This window comes from Cervus canadensis, chromosome 6 (assembly GCF_019320065.1).
Source record: "Cervus canadensis isolate Bull #8, Minnesota chromosome 6, ASM1932006v1, whole genome shotgun sequence".
NCBI lineage: Eukaryota > Metazoa > Chordata > Mammalia > Artiodactyla > Cervidae > Cervus > Cervus canadensis.
The window spans coordinates 84,401,242-84,415,978 of NC_057391.1; the positions used below are offsets into that span (position 1 = coordinate 84,401,242).

The window sequence follows — 14,737 nt, forward strand, 5'->3', positions numbered from 1 at the left end:
ACCCGTGTTTCTAAACTACTCAGGCATCACGGGTTTTCTCTTACCCAAGCAGAGAAAATACTACTGTCTACTCTATCCATCACTGAAGGCCCACAGCTCCTAGAAACATTCATCTCTTCCTTGCTCAAACCAAAGCTCATCAATATAGAAAATAACATTTCTCCTTTTAAACTAAAATGAAACAAACAAACAAAAAACCGAAACAGAATGAACAGCATACACACGCATCCCTCAAATCCATGCCAAGGCTCAGGCAGAGAGAGAACTTTAGCTGTTACTGGAGCTCTAAGGGAGATTGCCTTGCCAGGACAGTTCTTCTGATTCATTTTTCATTGAAAAGTGCATCCTCACTAGCACGACCACCCTCTCAGACCCTATGAACAGGGGACTGGGGTAGATTTTTCTTCCCAAGCGTATGCTTCAAGTAAGGTAACAGATCATTCTCCACTTCTCAACTGAACATACCCAGCTGTTTGCAGTCTTGAAAGCTCCAAGTCCTCACACTGATTTAAAGACACCATTCAGTTTGTGGGACCATGTGGATGAACCCAGAAAGACAAGCCCGACCCAGCATCTCTGCCTAGATCAGGTCCTTGACAGAGATGAGATCCTCAGCGACACAGAAACCCAAGCAGAAAGCCACTTCTTGTTTAAGGTTCTTGGGTTTGTTGCTTTAGGTTCCCTCTTTCCTTCTCTGAAGCGTGCCCACGCACCTGCTTCCCCTCTGTCTTGAATCCACGAGGGAAGGGCGTTTCTCCGGCAGCTGAGACCTCGCTTCTTCCCGCCCCCACCCTCCCCTCCCCAGTCCCCACCAGGGGCATGGCCTCCTCTGCCGGTGATCGTACCAGATGCTCCAGGGCTGTTTGCTCCCACTTTTCTGTTGCGGTTGACGACACATGACAAACCTAACCGCATGAAACCAAACCCAGATTTTTCTCAAGAGATGTTCTGGGGAACAAATTAGCTTCCTGCCCCCACCTTCCTCAGGATGCTTGGGTGTTATAAATTGCTCCTCTCTGGACTCACATAGTTTTATTCTGCCCCGTCACTGGCCACTGGTTTCTTTCACACTGACTTGCTTAAAGTGATTTACTTTGGGACGTTTAAAAGGTGGCATTATCTTCCCATAAGCCCTCCAAAACTACTGGGTTAACTTTAGCTAGAAGAAAAGCACAGATTCTAGCTGTATTTTTTTTCCCTGTAATTTTCTCTCTTTCCTTGATTATTTTCCTTTTACCTTTTAATATCTGGCTTGAAACACATTCTTATGTGAATTCTGATCATCGTTAAAAAAGCAAACTTAGGTTCAGGTGGGCAGCATGCTAACAACACACCTGAGACACGTCTCTGACCATTCTGCCCAATCACCTGCCGTTAACTCCGCGCTCAACCTTCTGGGCTGTGTGTCCATGACTCCAAACAGACACTAACAAAAGGATAGATGCTCTGACCTCTGGCCCCAAATACCTTTTCTGGTGACCAGAACTGGAAAAAAATAGCCATCTTTTTATTCCATTTCCCCCCTACTTTTTTTTTTAAAGGGATTTTCTCTCTCCAAGATGCAGGGTCACAGGATGGGATAGGTCGGATGTCAAAGGTGCCCAGGACCACCTCCCCATGCACTCAGCTCGCCTTCTCCTCGAATGCTGTGGGCGCTTGATTCAGTCTGAGTATTCAGGCAGGAAGACGGAGATGGGCTCCATGAAGGGCTGGTCTGGGGGCCTTTGAAACCACAGCAGAGACCCCAGTCAATTGGGCTGATGTCATACAACTCCTTGTACCCAGCACCCAACCCCGCCTCTCTAAAATCTGGGATGGGTGTTTGTGCGGTTAGCTGTTTGCAAGTGGCCATTTTATGACAGGAAATGACCAGGTGGTGTTAACCCTTTCCTTACCAGATGGCAAAGGCAAGTCTGCCTATGTGAATTTCTATCGCATTTGGGGCCTGACTTAAAGAGGGTGGAGGGAGTTTGGTTTCAGAAAAAGAGAAAGGGTTAAATACTGCCCTGAGAAACAAAATTTTAAAAAATGATACACTATGTCAGACTGGTGATATTATCTTTGGAATATTAAAGCAAAAACTGTATTTTTGCTACTTTTAAAGAGCAATTTCAAGAAAGACCAATTATAGAGGGAAACAAAATAAACCTGCATTTGGTGGGGAAATTTTTGCAGTATTTTCCAAGTTTAACAAAATTAATATTTCAAAGTCTGGGTTTGAAATACTTTAATAATAATGAACAGTATTTTTAAAGGAAAAAAAAAAGAAGCATACTTGGTGTCTATCGTGGATATATATGTATACCAGTATATATCTCTATACATATGTGTATATATATGTGTGTGTGTGTATATATATATGTATCCGACTTTATGAAACAATATACTGTACATATACACCCACCCTTAAACTTGTGCCTACTGTATATATATATATATAAAATGGCCACATTTCTTGCGTGTGTCTGTCCCCGGAAGGGTGGACTGATTGTTTTTGGATGTCTGCAGCTGTTACCTTGAAGGATGCAATTTCATCTTTCATTTATTTTTCCCCATCTAGACTGTATCAGGATAAACTGTAACTCCAGTAAGTTTTCCCTCAAGTTTCATTTTGTTCTTTAAAAAAGAAAACTGACTTTATTTTATTTACTGTTTTATGAGCTGTTTTTCATTTGAATTATTTTATTTTTTTGACGATGGAGTTGGGGGGAACTGGGGTTGACACGCTGAAGGGCTGGGGTGATGGTTTGGGCTGAGTGTGACCTGAGATGCGGTTTCTGGATCAAGGCAGGTCCTCTCTTCTTTCCTTGCATTGGTTCTATATGCAGAAAAGGAGGAACGGGCACCTGGCTAATGAAATAGCTTGAGAATGAATTGAAATGGTAATTTGTTGTTTTGGGAAAATAACTCTCAGGGCTGGACAAAACGTGTTAGAGCAACCACAATGCACTTCTCCAGTACTGAAAGCTTCAGAAAATGAAAGCAAGGTTCATCACCCACAAGGTGGCTGCCAACTCTGACATTTCTCTCCTGGCATTGATTGCTGTAGGGTTGAACCTTTTGTTTTGTTTTTTTGTAGGAGGTGGGCACAATGTTGCTTTTGATAATAATGCAACATTTTAACCAAAGACTTGATTGAGATGCCTTCATTTTAACCAAAGACTTGAGATGTATTCTAGTTCTTCTGAATAAAGAATGGCAGATTATTATTTTTACCTTATCCTATTTAAACATTCCACCTTTTGAAGAAGGATCTTAATGAGGAACGGGCTGAATACTACTCACACGTTTCTTCCTTCGTCTGAGAAATGCACATTAACTTGAGTCATGAAGTAGGAGAATAGGAGGAGAAAGAGGAAAGATGGATGTGAAGGAAAGAATAGGACCAGATGATAAGAGGAAGAAAGTAAGAAATATACTTTTGAGTCCTACAGCATGCTATATAGGTAAGGCAATTAAGTAATAATTAAGCAACTTGGGTAATCGGTTAGGGTGATTAGCTACAAAAGGCAGTCCCAACATTTCAGTGGCTCAACAGAAAAGATTTCATTCTCATTCAGTCAAAGTCTAATGCCAGTTGAGCAGCTCTCCTGGTCAGCTCTCTTCGAAGAAATAATTCAGGCTCTAAGATTCTTTCATGACTTGGGTTCAACAATCCTGGAGTTATTTCTTTACTTCCAGTTGTACCCACAGGGAAAAGAGAGAGAGCTTGGGTGGTTCAGTTCAGTTCAGTCGCTCAGTCGTGTCTGACTCTTTGTGACCCCATGAACCATAGCACGCCAGGCCTCCCTGTCCATCACGAACTCCTGGAGTTCACCCAAACCCATGTCCATTGAGTCAGTGATGCCATCAAATCATCTCATCCTCTGTTGTCCCCTTCTCCTCCTGCCCTCAATCTTTCCCAGCATCAGGGTCTTTTCAAATGAGTCAGCTCTTCACATCAGGTGGCCTAATTATTGGAGTTAAAAATGCCATACATTCCTTCTGCTCATATTTTGTGAGATGTAGTTCCATCTTAAACTCAAAGGAAGCTGAGAAATACAGTCTCCGTGTGAAGCGGAAAGACAAATTTGATTGATGAAACATCTCAGTTCAGTCACTCAGTCATGTCCAATTCTTTGTGACCCCATGGACTGCAGCACACCAAACTTCCCTGTCTATCACCAATTCCTGGAGCTTGCTCAAACTCACGTCTATCGAGTCGGTGATGCCGACCTGACGTCACCAACTCGATGAAGTGTTAAGCACATATAATTCTCAGTATTATCTCCTCATTTTTTGCTTCTTTCCTTGCTAGTTTGTTTCTGTAGGAACAAACTCAAAAAAAGGAAGTAATCATTTACATTTCATTTACTTATCTCATCCTTTAAAAAATTTTAAAGGTGTTAACTGGTTTAACCTTCTTTCTTCAGAGATATACTATTAAGATGACCAACTAATAAAGCCCAAGTCCATTTCTTAGAGACAAATGCTCTATACAAATGAACAACAAAAAGAAATGTAAAAAAAAAAAAATCGATATAAACAACAACTTCTTAAAGTAGAGTGCTTTCTGCTTGTCTTGGCATCGCTTTCAGTTAATTTAAGCAATGTCCTATTTTGCTGTGTTTAAACATTTCTAATTAGCCAGAAATTTCTCATGATATTTAGATCATTACAAGTCTAATTGAAACATCCATTTTCTCCAAAGACTGGCATTTTCCCTTTCTTTAAGTAGCTTTATTGAGATATAATTTCTATACCACAAAATTCATCCATTGTAAGCCTGCAATTCAGCGATTTTTTAAAACTGAATTTCTAGGGTTGTCCAAATATCACCATAGTCACATCCTTAGAACATTTCCAGCACTCCCCAAATTTCTCTTATGTCCTTTTGCAGTTAATCCTTGTGCATTCTCATAGTCTTACGCAGCTGTTAATCTGCTTTTGGCTCTAGAATTCTGTCTTTCCTGGACATTTTATATAAATTGAATCATATAGCATGTAGTCATTTGTGTTTGGACTTCTTAAAAAATACAGTGTATCTATGGAAATTTTTGTCTTTTCATTTTGCATTAGTTTCCAGAAGGAACTAAAATGAAAGCTGAGCATGAAGGTAGAAAACCTCATCCAAAGTTGAAGCTGGCATCTTCTGGCTTCAGAGACTTGTTTGCAGAGCAGAGAGCCGAAGGAGCACTTTGATCAGGATGTCAAGGCCTGCTTTTTGTGTTCTAGTCAGACTTTATCTTACATTTAATTCCATATATTCCATCTATTTAGCCATGGAGAGTCATCACAAGACAAGTTCCTGGGTTCTTTCTCCTGGGAAGATGATGATGATTCTACAGATGTCAGCAGATTTCCTAAGCCTGATAAAAAATTTTCTATTCAGAGCCACTAAAACCAGCATTGAGAGGAAATGCACACAGAGAAAGATGTGGTTCCAACTTTGATCACAGAATAGAAACAGTAAGACTGGTTTAAATCAATATTTAGATAAAGAGGCAAGACTGGACTTTGAAAATTTGATTTTGAATTCTCATGATAAATCTGTAACATACTAAGGAGGTTACTTTTGATGGAAGCATCAGAGAAATAACACATAGTGTTCGCTCCTTACACCCAGGCTGAATAGAAACACACACACACACAGAGACACAAGTTCTTCAAACTAATCTAAGATCTTTTGTACTAAGATGGGTAGATATGTACCCAGGATAATGTAGCGTTATAACGTAAATGTGATGCATTTTCTTGAAGTTAATTTTAATTGTTGATTTGGAATAAATACTTGAAAGCAAAGTGAAACGATGCAGAAGAATGAAAATAAACATGAACCTTATTTAATATGTAAATCTTCTTTTATGTTTTAAGAAAAAGGATAAGAATTCAATATAATTTTTATTGTGTATTTTATTTTATTGTGTATCTTCTCTATTCCATTCCCAGCTTTATTGGCACTTGAGTGGAAAAGTTTGAGAAGATTACACAGCTAAATGCCAAGGTAAAACAGATAAAGGGGACAAGAACTTCTCAACCCCTCTTTTTAACACACATGATATCAGAATGCATAGTTCAACCTGTTACAGAATCTCAAGTTGTTTCTGTAATAGGTGTGTGGATCCTGTCTCTTACACAGGTTTTCATTGTAACAGTATAAGAAATAAGACTGATTTCCAGCTGAGTGTGAGGAGGAGAGGGTCTCTTCTTACCCCTGAGATCCAGCTGCCATTTCAATACCAGTCTTAAGGGGTAATGGCTCGTTTCAAAACAAAATTTTTTTTTCTCTTGAAGTGACACAGTAAATTAAACTTTAACCAGGTTTAAATATAAGTTCATAAGCTTTTCCAATATTTCTTTTTAGAATTCCTGTCTTTAAAGAAATCAGGTAAAATGCTGAATGACATTAGCAGTTTTTTTTTTTTTTTTTAATCTTCCTCAAAATATTGTTTGTTCAGGGCAATGGCTACCTCCAAAGGTCTGTGTGACTGTCTTTTTAACAGAGAGAGAGCATGAAAAAGAAGGACCGTCTTCCAATGTGAAAAGAAAGCCACGGAACATGGTTGAGGGCAGTGGTCTCCAGACAAAAAGCCTTTTCCTTTTGGCTTTGCTGCCTGGCGCTTCTGTCAGTAACTGATCCAGCTCCCTGATGAGGGATTCCAAGCAGCAGAAACAATCAGGTTCTCTGCCTTTCTCCCTTTCTTACCTTCTCTTTTCCAGTACTTTGTCTTTCCATTACTCATTCCAAATATTTACTAGCCTTGCTTTCCCAATCCTGCAAGAATACCATACCATAAATTCTTCTCCAGCTGCTGTCACTAAACATTAATAGAGAGCGTGCCAATCAAAGTCTTTGGTTGAACTGGGGACATTTCTGGGTTTGATAGATTCATCTGACAGGGATATTTAAAATTAAGTAGTAAGGAAATTTCCAGTCTAGAATTGACTATAAAATTGCCAAAGAGCACCAGAGTTGGCAGTCATCACGGTGGATTGAACTCCAGGGTGCCCTAGAGCACAGCTGAAGAAAACAGGGCTGCTTTCTGGGAATTTCTGGAGGAAGTCACCATCCTTATGGTCCCCGTTCCATGAGGCTGGCTGTACCTAAGAGGCACGTGGTTCTGAAAACAGGTATGAGCTTCTTATTGATTTTGTGGGTGTTTGCTTGGATGAAAGTCTGTAAAAAATGGTTCATGGCCTTTAACCTCGACTGATTGGTACTCTGGCCTCCAGTTTCCTAACGCCTCCTTCATCCCATCCCTTGTAAGTCCTGTATTGTCTGAATGAATGCAGAGGCTTCATATGGATTAAATATGAGTGTAGCATGAATGAATATGTGTGTTCTGCTAAGTCACTTCAGTCATGTCCGATTCTTTGCAACGCTATGGACAGTAGCCCACCAGGCTCCTCTGTCCATGGGATTCTCCGGACAAGGATTTTGGAATGGGTTGCCATGCCCTCCTGCAGGGGACCTTCCCAACCCAGGGACTGAATCCGCATGTCTTACATCTCCTGCCTTGGCAGGCAGGTTCTTTACCACTAGCGTCACTTGGAAAGTCCAGCATGAGAGAATATAGTGAACACAGATTAATGAATACCAATTCCCCCCTCCTTTTTTTTTTTCAATCTTTCTCTCTCAAAGGCTAATTCCTCTGTGATCACTTACCCATTCTTTCTGAAAAGGGGGGTATATATCACATAAAAATTGTGAATTCCTTGCATATGCCTGATTATTTAGATATATGTAGACCTCCCCCTAGTTGCTTTCAAATTGAAAACTTACTGATTTATCTGTTACAAGGTTAATTTTCTCTTCTTCAACATAGAGAAGAAAGAAACAATGTCATGCAAAAATATACTGACCTGAAATCACTGAAGCATCATGTGTAGTCATTTGTATCTTCTATAATCTTGTCTACTTCCCACAGACTGAGCCTGTTGTCTTTGAATCACAGAGACACACAATAATATAAGATCTGAAAGAAAATAGCATCACAAGGATATGGTGTCTCCAAATCATATCTCTGAAAACTACTAGTATTTATCAATACTAAATATTCCTTCTCTTGCACCTGCTCACCTATCACCTGTTTTTTGTTTTCCACCTTTGCTTCTCAGCCTTGAGTTTCCAAGCAGACTCAATGCCAGTATTTTGGCAAAGTCAACAAGGTGTGGGTAGTTTTGCTTCATTTAGGCATGGCTTGGTGAGCTGCAGTTTATTACACTTGACTTCTGGTTTTCTTCTCTTTTTCTCTGTCTTCCCTGGCTAGGTACCAGAATAAATGGCATCATCTTTAGGCCTGGTTTATCTAGAAATCCCAGAGCTGACTTGCTTAGCTCATCCCTTTAACTCAGAAATACTTACCTCACCCCAGCCAGGAAGGCTAACCTCTTCACTCTTAAAAGTTTTCTCAGAGGGAAATTGTGGAGTCTTTTTGGTATCCATTCTAAGGTTTGGATCACCTTTGCTGTGAGCCTGACCATACTGCTTTTCTCAGTAGAGTTTTAATGGAGATGGAAAAATCACAAAGCAGAATTTTATATACAGTAATGTGTTATTATCTATCAAACTATCGACATCACATCTGAGACTTTCTATTTCTATAATAAATGGTTATGCTGTACTTTAACATTCATCAAAACCTGAGTTTTAAAAGATAACACATAATTTTGTTTCCCTTTGAAAGGTTTTGTGTTTCTTGTGACATATAAAACACCTCGTATGCAAGTTTATTAACAGTATCAATAGTAGGCAGATTTGAGTATGTTCATAGGCTGCTTCCTAAATATTTAATAGCAAACTCTTAATAAATATTCAGAGTGCATTTATTTTACAATAGTTTAAAAGTTGTACAGGGAACAAAAGGCAGTGTTGCAAAAATTCTCCCTCATATCCCTAATTCTAGTCCCCCAGTTTTTAGGTGCAAGCTAAATTATCAGTGCTTTAACATTTTTTCAGAGGCAATCTATATGACTATAAAATGTTACTATCGTGTTCTCCATAGTAATTACCATAGTTATTACCACATTCTCCCCTCCTCTTTGTCTTCCTTCTCCTTAGCACAATGGTAACATGTTTTTCTGAATCTTGCCTTTTTTAACCAGAAAATGTCTTAGGGACTATTCCCTACAGGAATGTAAAGATCTACTTTATTCTTTTCAGTAGTCACATAATGTCACCTTTTGTGGAGGTATTATATTTGATTAAATCAGTACCTTACTGATAAATGTTCAGATTTTTCTCAACTTTTTACCACTACTAAAAGTGAGAAAATGTATGCTCGTGTTCACTAGTCTTTGACTGTATATACAGCAACGTCTATTAGTTAAATCCTTAAAGGTAAATTTGCTAGGTCAACAGGTAAGTACTTAACAAAGATATTGATAGATATTGCCAAATTGCACTCCCAAGAGGTTGTCCAGATTTATATCACCCTTGCCAAATACTCCATATTATCAAAATTTTATTCATTTTCTCCAACTATCTTTTTACAGTGTTGCTGTCACATATTCAAGCAATGACCCATTGCCCCTCACAGATCTTTACCTTCCATTCTTTTACTTCTTCAGATACATGCAAGGACAAATGGCATTCAAAGTCTTGATGACCATTTATACCAGAAATATTTTAATGGAAATCTGCTGTAGCAGCATTTGATAATATACTAATCTTTTTTTTTTCTTAGTAAACAGGGATGTTGTAGAAAAGTGGTAGTATATTACAGTTGTTTTGTGTTATTTTCTTCCTGTATTCCTGTTTGTCTATGTTGGAATTCCAGCAAAGAGAGGCATTTAAGTACCATTACAAAGAGCAAGAAGGACTCTGGAGCCGAATAGCCTGGGCTCAGCCTTTTCTTTCTATACCACTAATGAACTATGTGCCTGTGGACACTTTACTTTAACCCTCAGCTGTAAAATGAGCATGATTCTTGTACCTAGGTCTTTGAGTAAGAGCAGAAGCTAAACTGTGGTGTTGATGAGGATGACTAATCCTATCAGTGTATACTCCTATAATAAAAAGGTGATCTTTTTTGTTGAAGATATTCTACTTTATTCAAGCCATCTCCTACTGTATTTTTCGTCCTATTACATTTTCTTATGGGTATGTAATTGCCTTACAATCTTGTGTTAGTTTCTGCTGTGTGATAGAAAAGATGATCTGTTGAGAACTGTTTTTGTTCAAGAATAGATACCTATGTGTTCTTTTATATACATATATATAATTTTATTCATTTATTTGTGTCTATGCTGGTTGTTGCTGGGCAGGCTTCTCTCTAGCTGCGGAGGCCAGGCATTGCTCTTGATTGTGGTGCCTGGGCTTCTCATTGCGGTGGCTTCTCTCTGTGGAGCACAGGCTTCAGGGCACGCAGGCTTCAGTATTCGCGGCGTGTGGCCTCAATAGTTGCTGTTCCCAGGCTCTAGAGCTCAGGCTCAATAGTTGAGGTGCACAGGCTTAGTTGTTCCGCAGCGTGTGGGATCTTCCCAGTCCAGGGCGGATGGAACTTATGTCTGCTGCATTGGCCGGTGGACTATTTACCACTGAGCTACCAGGGAATCCCCGAATGTTTTCTTGAAACCATTCTTGGCGGCTTAATAGATGCCTGTGAAATGCATGTCTTACTTCCTTTAGTCTGTTACTCAGGGAAATAATAAACTCAAGTTCATCAGAGTTGGATTGGATTCTGCATCAGTAACATTACTAATACTGTTGATGAGACTATCATACTGGGTTCCTCACCCCCACAGTGCATGATGATAAAGAAATACTTGATGTTAATCCAGAACTAATGAAAATATTTTGGCTTCATGAGTTCTTCTGTGTTGTTTTGGGGTTTATGATGCTATTTTAATAAAAGCTTAATAGTGTTCTACAGTGAAAATATTATCTTTTTAAGTGCACAGATATGATTCAATGATATCATATTTGTGACTTTAATATCTTCTAATATCAATTTGTATAATCTAAACAGGAACTAAAATAAAATAGAGTCAGAGAAGTAAGAGTTTTTGTAGCAAGGATCCAGACTTCTGGCTAAGAACATTACTGTCTGCTGGGCTTCCCTGGCACATTTTCCTGTATCATGGCTTTAAAAGTCATCAGATTCATTCAGACTATTAAGAGAAAGGAGGGCCAGTTCACAAAAAGGAGAAGAGAGTCATCTTCTTCTTCGGAGATCTTGTATTTTGGTTTCAACCAGTTTGTTGAAGCATGGCATACGTCCTATTTTTGTTTTGTTAAGAGATTCACCTGTGGACCTTTGGATAATTGAAATTACACATATGCCATACAAAGGCTGATGGTTCACGTCTTACCGGATCCGTGCATGATGCCTTGAGAAGTGGAAACTTAACGACCATTTAGCAGTTAGCATTACAGTGCCATCCATCCCAGCTTCCTTTGAGAACAGGTTCAGGGAGACAGGCAGAGAAGAAGCTTCTTCTCTTTTAGCTCAGTCTCCTTCTCTGTGATTTCAGACTGATCCTTGCACTCTAGTATCAAATCTATCACCTTTTGGTTTGTTTCTCTTACCTACAGTGAGTTCCTGGTATGGAAAAGTCCACTTAAAAAAGTATTTTAACCTTTGTAATTCATCTGGCTTTTAAAAAGATAAAGAGATTGGGATCAAGCACCCAATTAAAGAGTAGACAGAAGTGAAATTGAGGCATTTAATTATAGATAAGTGTTTCCCAAGAAGAGTGTGTTTTGTCTCATCAAAGAAAGGAGCAGAGGAAATAGCCAAGGAGTTGGAAAAGCAAAGGAGTTAAAAACACATGACCTCACAAAGTATATAGGTATAAGCAAAGTTGACAGTTATTGAATTCTAGGAAAGGTTCATAAATAGAGGGGTAAGGGGCTTCCCTGGGGGCCCAGTGGCTCCTTGTTCCCAACACGGAGGGTGGGGGGGCGGTGCTGAATTCAATCCCTGGTCTGAGAACTAGATCCCCCGTGCTGCAACTAAGGCCCAGCATAGCCAGATAAATACATAAACATTTTAAAAATAGTAAAAACAATATAGGGGTAAAACCTCTATCGTAACATTCTAAAAATAAACAAACAAGATACCAGTTTAAGAATGATCTGTTCTGAACTGTCAGGCAAGAGCAGCCATATATAAACTCCTAGAACTGTTTCCCAATCACAGTTCAAGCCACTAAACTGTATTAAATTAGTGTACATAGTTTAGAGATATATACATGTTCTGTTCTAAATCTCTTCAGTCATGTCCGACTCTGCGTTCCTATGGACCGTAGCCTGCCAGGCTCCTCTGTCCATGGGACTCTCCAGGCAAGAATACTGGAGTGGGTGGCCATGCCCTCCTCCAGGGGATCTTCCTAACCCAGGGATTGAACCCGAGTCTATTATATCTTCTGCTTTGGCAGGTGGGTTCTGGGGGGCCCGGAGATACATACATACATGTAGTGATACCTTATGTTAGCACAACCTAAAATTTTTATGCTGATATCTGGCCACTGTCGGATTTGCATGACCTAAAACTACCTTGGATATAGTGTATATTCAAACAATACTAAGTCATTGAGGTAATAAATTGTACCTACTCCTTTCCCTTAATTTATTATTTATACAAATACTCTTAGGAATTGATACAGAGATACAGGCCCTAAAAACAAATTACAGCTTTTTGTTTTGTCGTCATTCTAAAGGGAAGAAAGTTAACTGAAAAGTGAATCTGTTCTTTTTTCCCTAATAATCTGAAAGAATAAATATTTATCTGTAAAGCAAGGAATTACAGGCAAAATGAAGGTCATGAATTCTATTTGGCTAGGTTGTGGTTGGAGTCAGAATTTCATGAAGGGAGATGAATGTGTATCAGTAAATATTACATGTTGTCACTTTTTATTCATTTATTCAATGAACATTTATTGCAAGTTAGCTGGGTCCAGGTGTTGATGTCAGTTTCAGGGATTTATACTATGGATTTCCAAGGGACATACAGTAGTGATCCTCATAGCCTAGGCACATCCCCACTTTCCTCCCATTTTCTGATTCTCTTAGATCCATGGAAACTCAGACATATGTATCTTTAAAATTCAGATCAACTTCTCATAGATTTCATCAGCAGTGGTTCATTGAAGTATTCTGTTCAACATACTGGTTCTTTTTTTCACGCTGTATATATATATTTCACTTAGTAGTGAAATAGTTATAATAATCTATGTCTTCCTGAATGATAATGTAATAGAAGAATGTTAAAAGGCATATGTCCTAAAGAGAGACAAAAGTTAATAGAGATCATACCCACTGAAGCAAAGCCTTCTAATGGTTATGAGTTCAGGGTCCTCCAAAGGGGCCTACTGGGTGCGTGAATCACTCAGCCGTGTCCGTCTCCTTTGCAACCCCATGGACTGTGGCCGCCAGGCTCCTTCTGTCCTTGGGGTTTCCCAGGCAGGACTACTGGGGTAGGTTGCCATTTCCTCCCCTAGGAGATCTTCCTGACGGAGGGATTACACCTGCATCTCCTGCTTTGGCAGGCAGGCTTTTTACCACTGCACCACCTGGGAAGCCCGGTTAAAATATCAACATATCACAAATGGGGAAGCCAAGGCTTGTGGAAAGTGCATGCATTGCCCAAGGCCGCAGGGTGATTAGTGGCAGCCGTGAGTCTTCAAAAAATTTGATTATCTGATTCTTAATCAAATGAGCACTGTTCATCACCCACATTCTAGCCTTTTAATGATGACACGGGAGAAGAAGGGGATGACATAGGATGAGATGGTTGGATGGCATCACCAACTTGATGGACATGAGTTTGACAAGCTCCAGGAGTTGGTGATGGACAGGGAGGCCTGGCGTGCTGCAGTCCATGGAGTCGCAAAGAGTCAGATACGACTGAGCAACTGAACTGAATGACGACACAAACATTATTTTCTTCAGAATTAAAAAGTTGGAGGCACTGAAAAGGTACCACTTTAGGAAGGATATTGTGGCCTAAACTCTAGCTTGTGGGGTGTAACAGCATTATGAGTAGACTGAAAGCCTAGGAGATGACGGAAATGAAGTCAGTGACACCCACAGGTGTGGGCAGGATGAAATCTAAAGCAATGAGCATAGGGGGCTATGCCTCTGTCCTTGAGAAAATAAAAAGAAAATTAGAAATGCTCAAGATGGAGAGAGGAAAGCCTATTTCCTTTGAATAGTTTTCCTGACAGTCCATCAGGAAGGTCTTTTCCTTCCTTCCCTTCTCAGAACCCAAGGAGAAGGAACTATCCCGCTGACCAAAAGGAGGATGTCCCCATGAGCGGGATGGTGAGAGCAGCAGAGAGAAGGCAGAGTGGGAGCAGAGCGGTGGATGATGATGACAAAGGTGTGCAAGACAGACAAAGCCCGAGAGAAAGGACACACAAGTCTTTGCAGTGGCGTAGTGTGAGAGGAGTGTGTTTTATTGCCGTAGAAAACTTCTGTATCTTTCCAACCTCACAAAGAAAAAGAGAGCACAGTGGAAGAGGGATAAAGATAATAGGGTGAGGCCATTGGACTAGGGGATGCCTAGAGAAGGCTTGCCATCTCTTTGTGAGAAGAAATTGATGGTTGAAATTAACCAGTGAACCAGTGAAGTCGCTCAGTCGTGTCCGACTCTCTATAATCCCGTGGACTGTAGCCCACCAGGCTCCTCCATCCGTGGAATTTCCCAGGCAAGAGTACTGGAGTGGGTTGCCATTTCCTTCTCCAGGGGATCTTCCTGACTCTTTGCAACCCCATGGACCACACAGTCCATGGAATTCTCCAGGCCACAATACT

At 40.0% G+C, this 14,737-nt stretch overlaps 1 protein-coding gene across 12 annotated transcripts in view; it reads left to right on the forward strand.

The window, feature by feature from the left end:
• The window catches only part of NRXN3 (neurexin 3), a 1,769,272-nt gene that overhangs the window by 691,858 nt on the left and 1,062,677 nt on the right, over positions 1-14,737 (forward strand). For 8 of the 12 annotated variants that reach the window (XM_043472668.1, XM_043472663.1, XM_043472670.1 and 5 more), the window contains one exon: positions 2,561-2,587. The exons of the other annotated variants lie outside the window; for them this stretch is intronic. In XM_043472668.1, the coding sequence (XP_043328603.1) occupies positions 2,561-2,587 (27 nt within the window). The remainder of the gene's footprint in view (positions 1-2,560; positions 2,588-14,737) is intronic. 12 annotated transcript variants of the gene reach the window in all.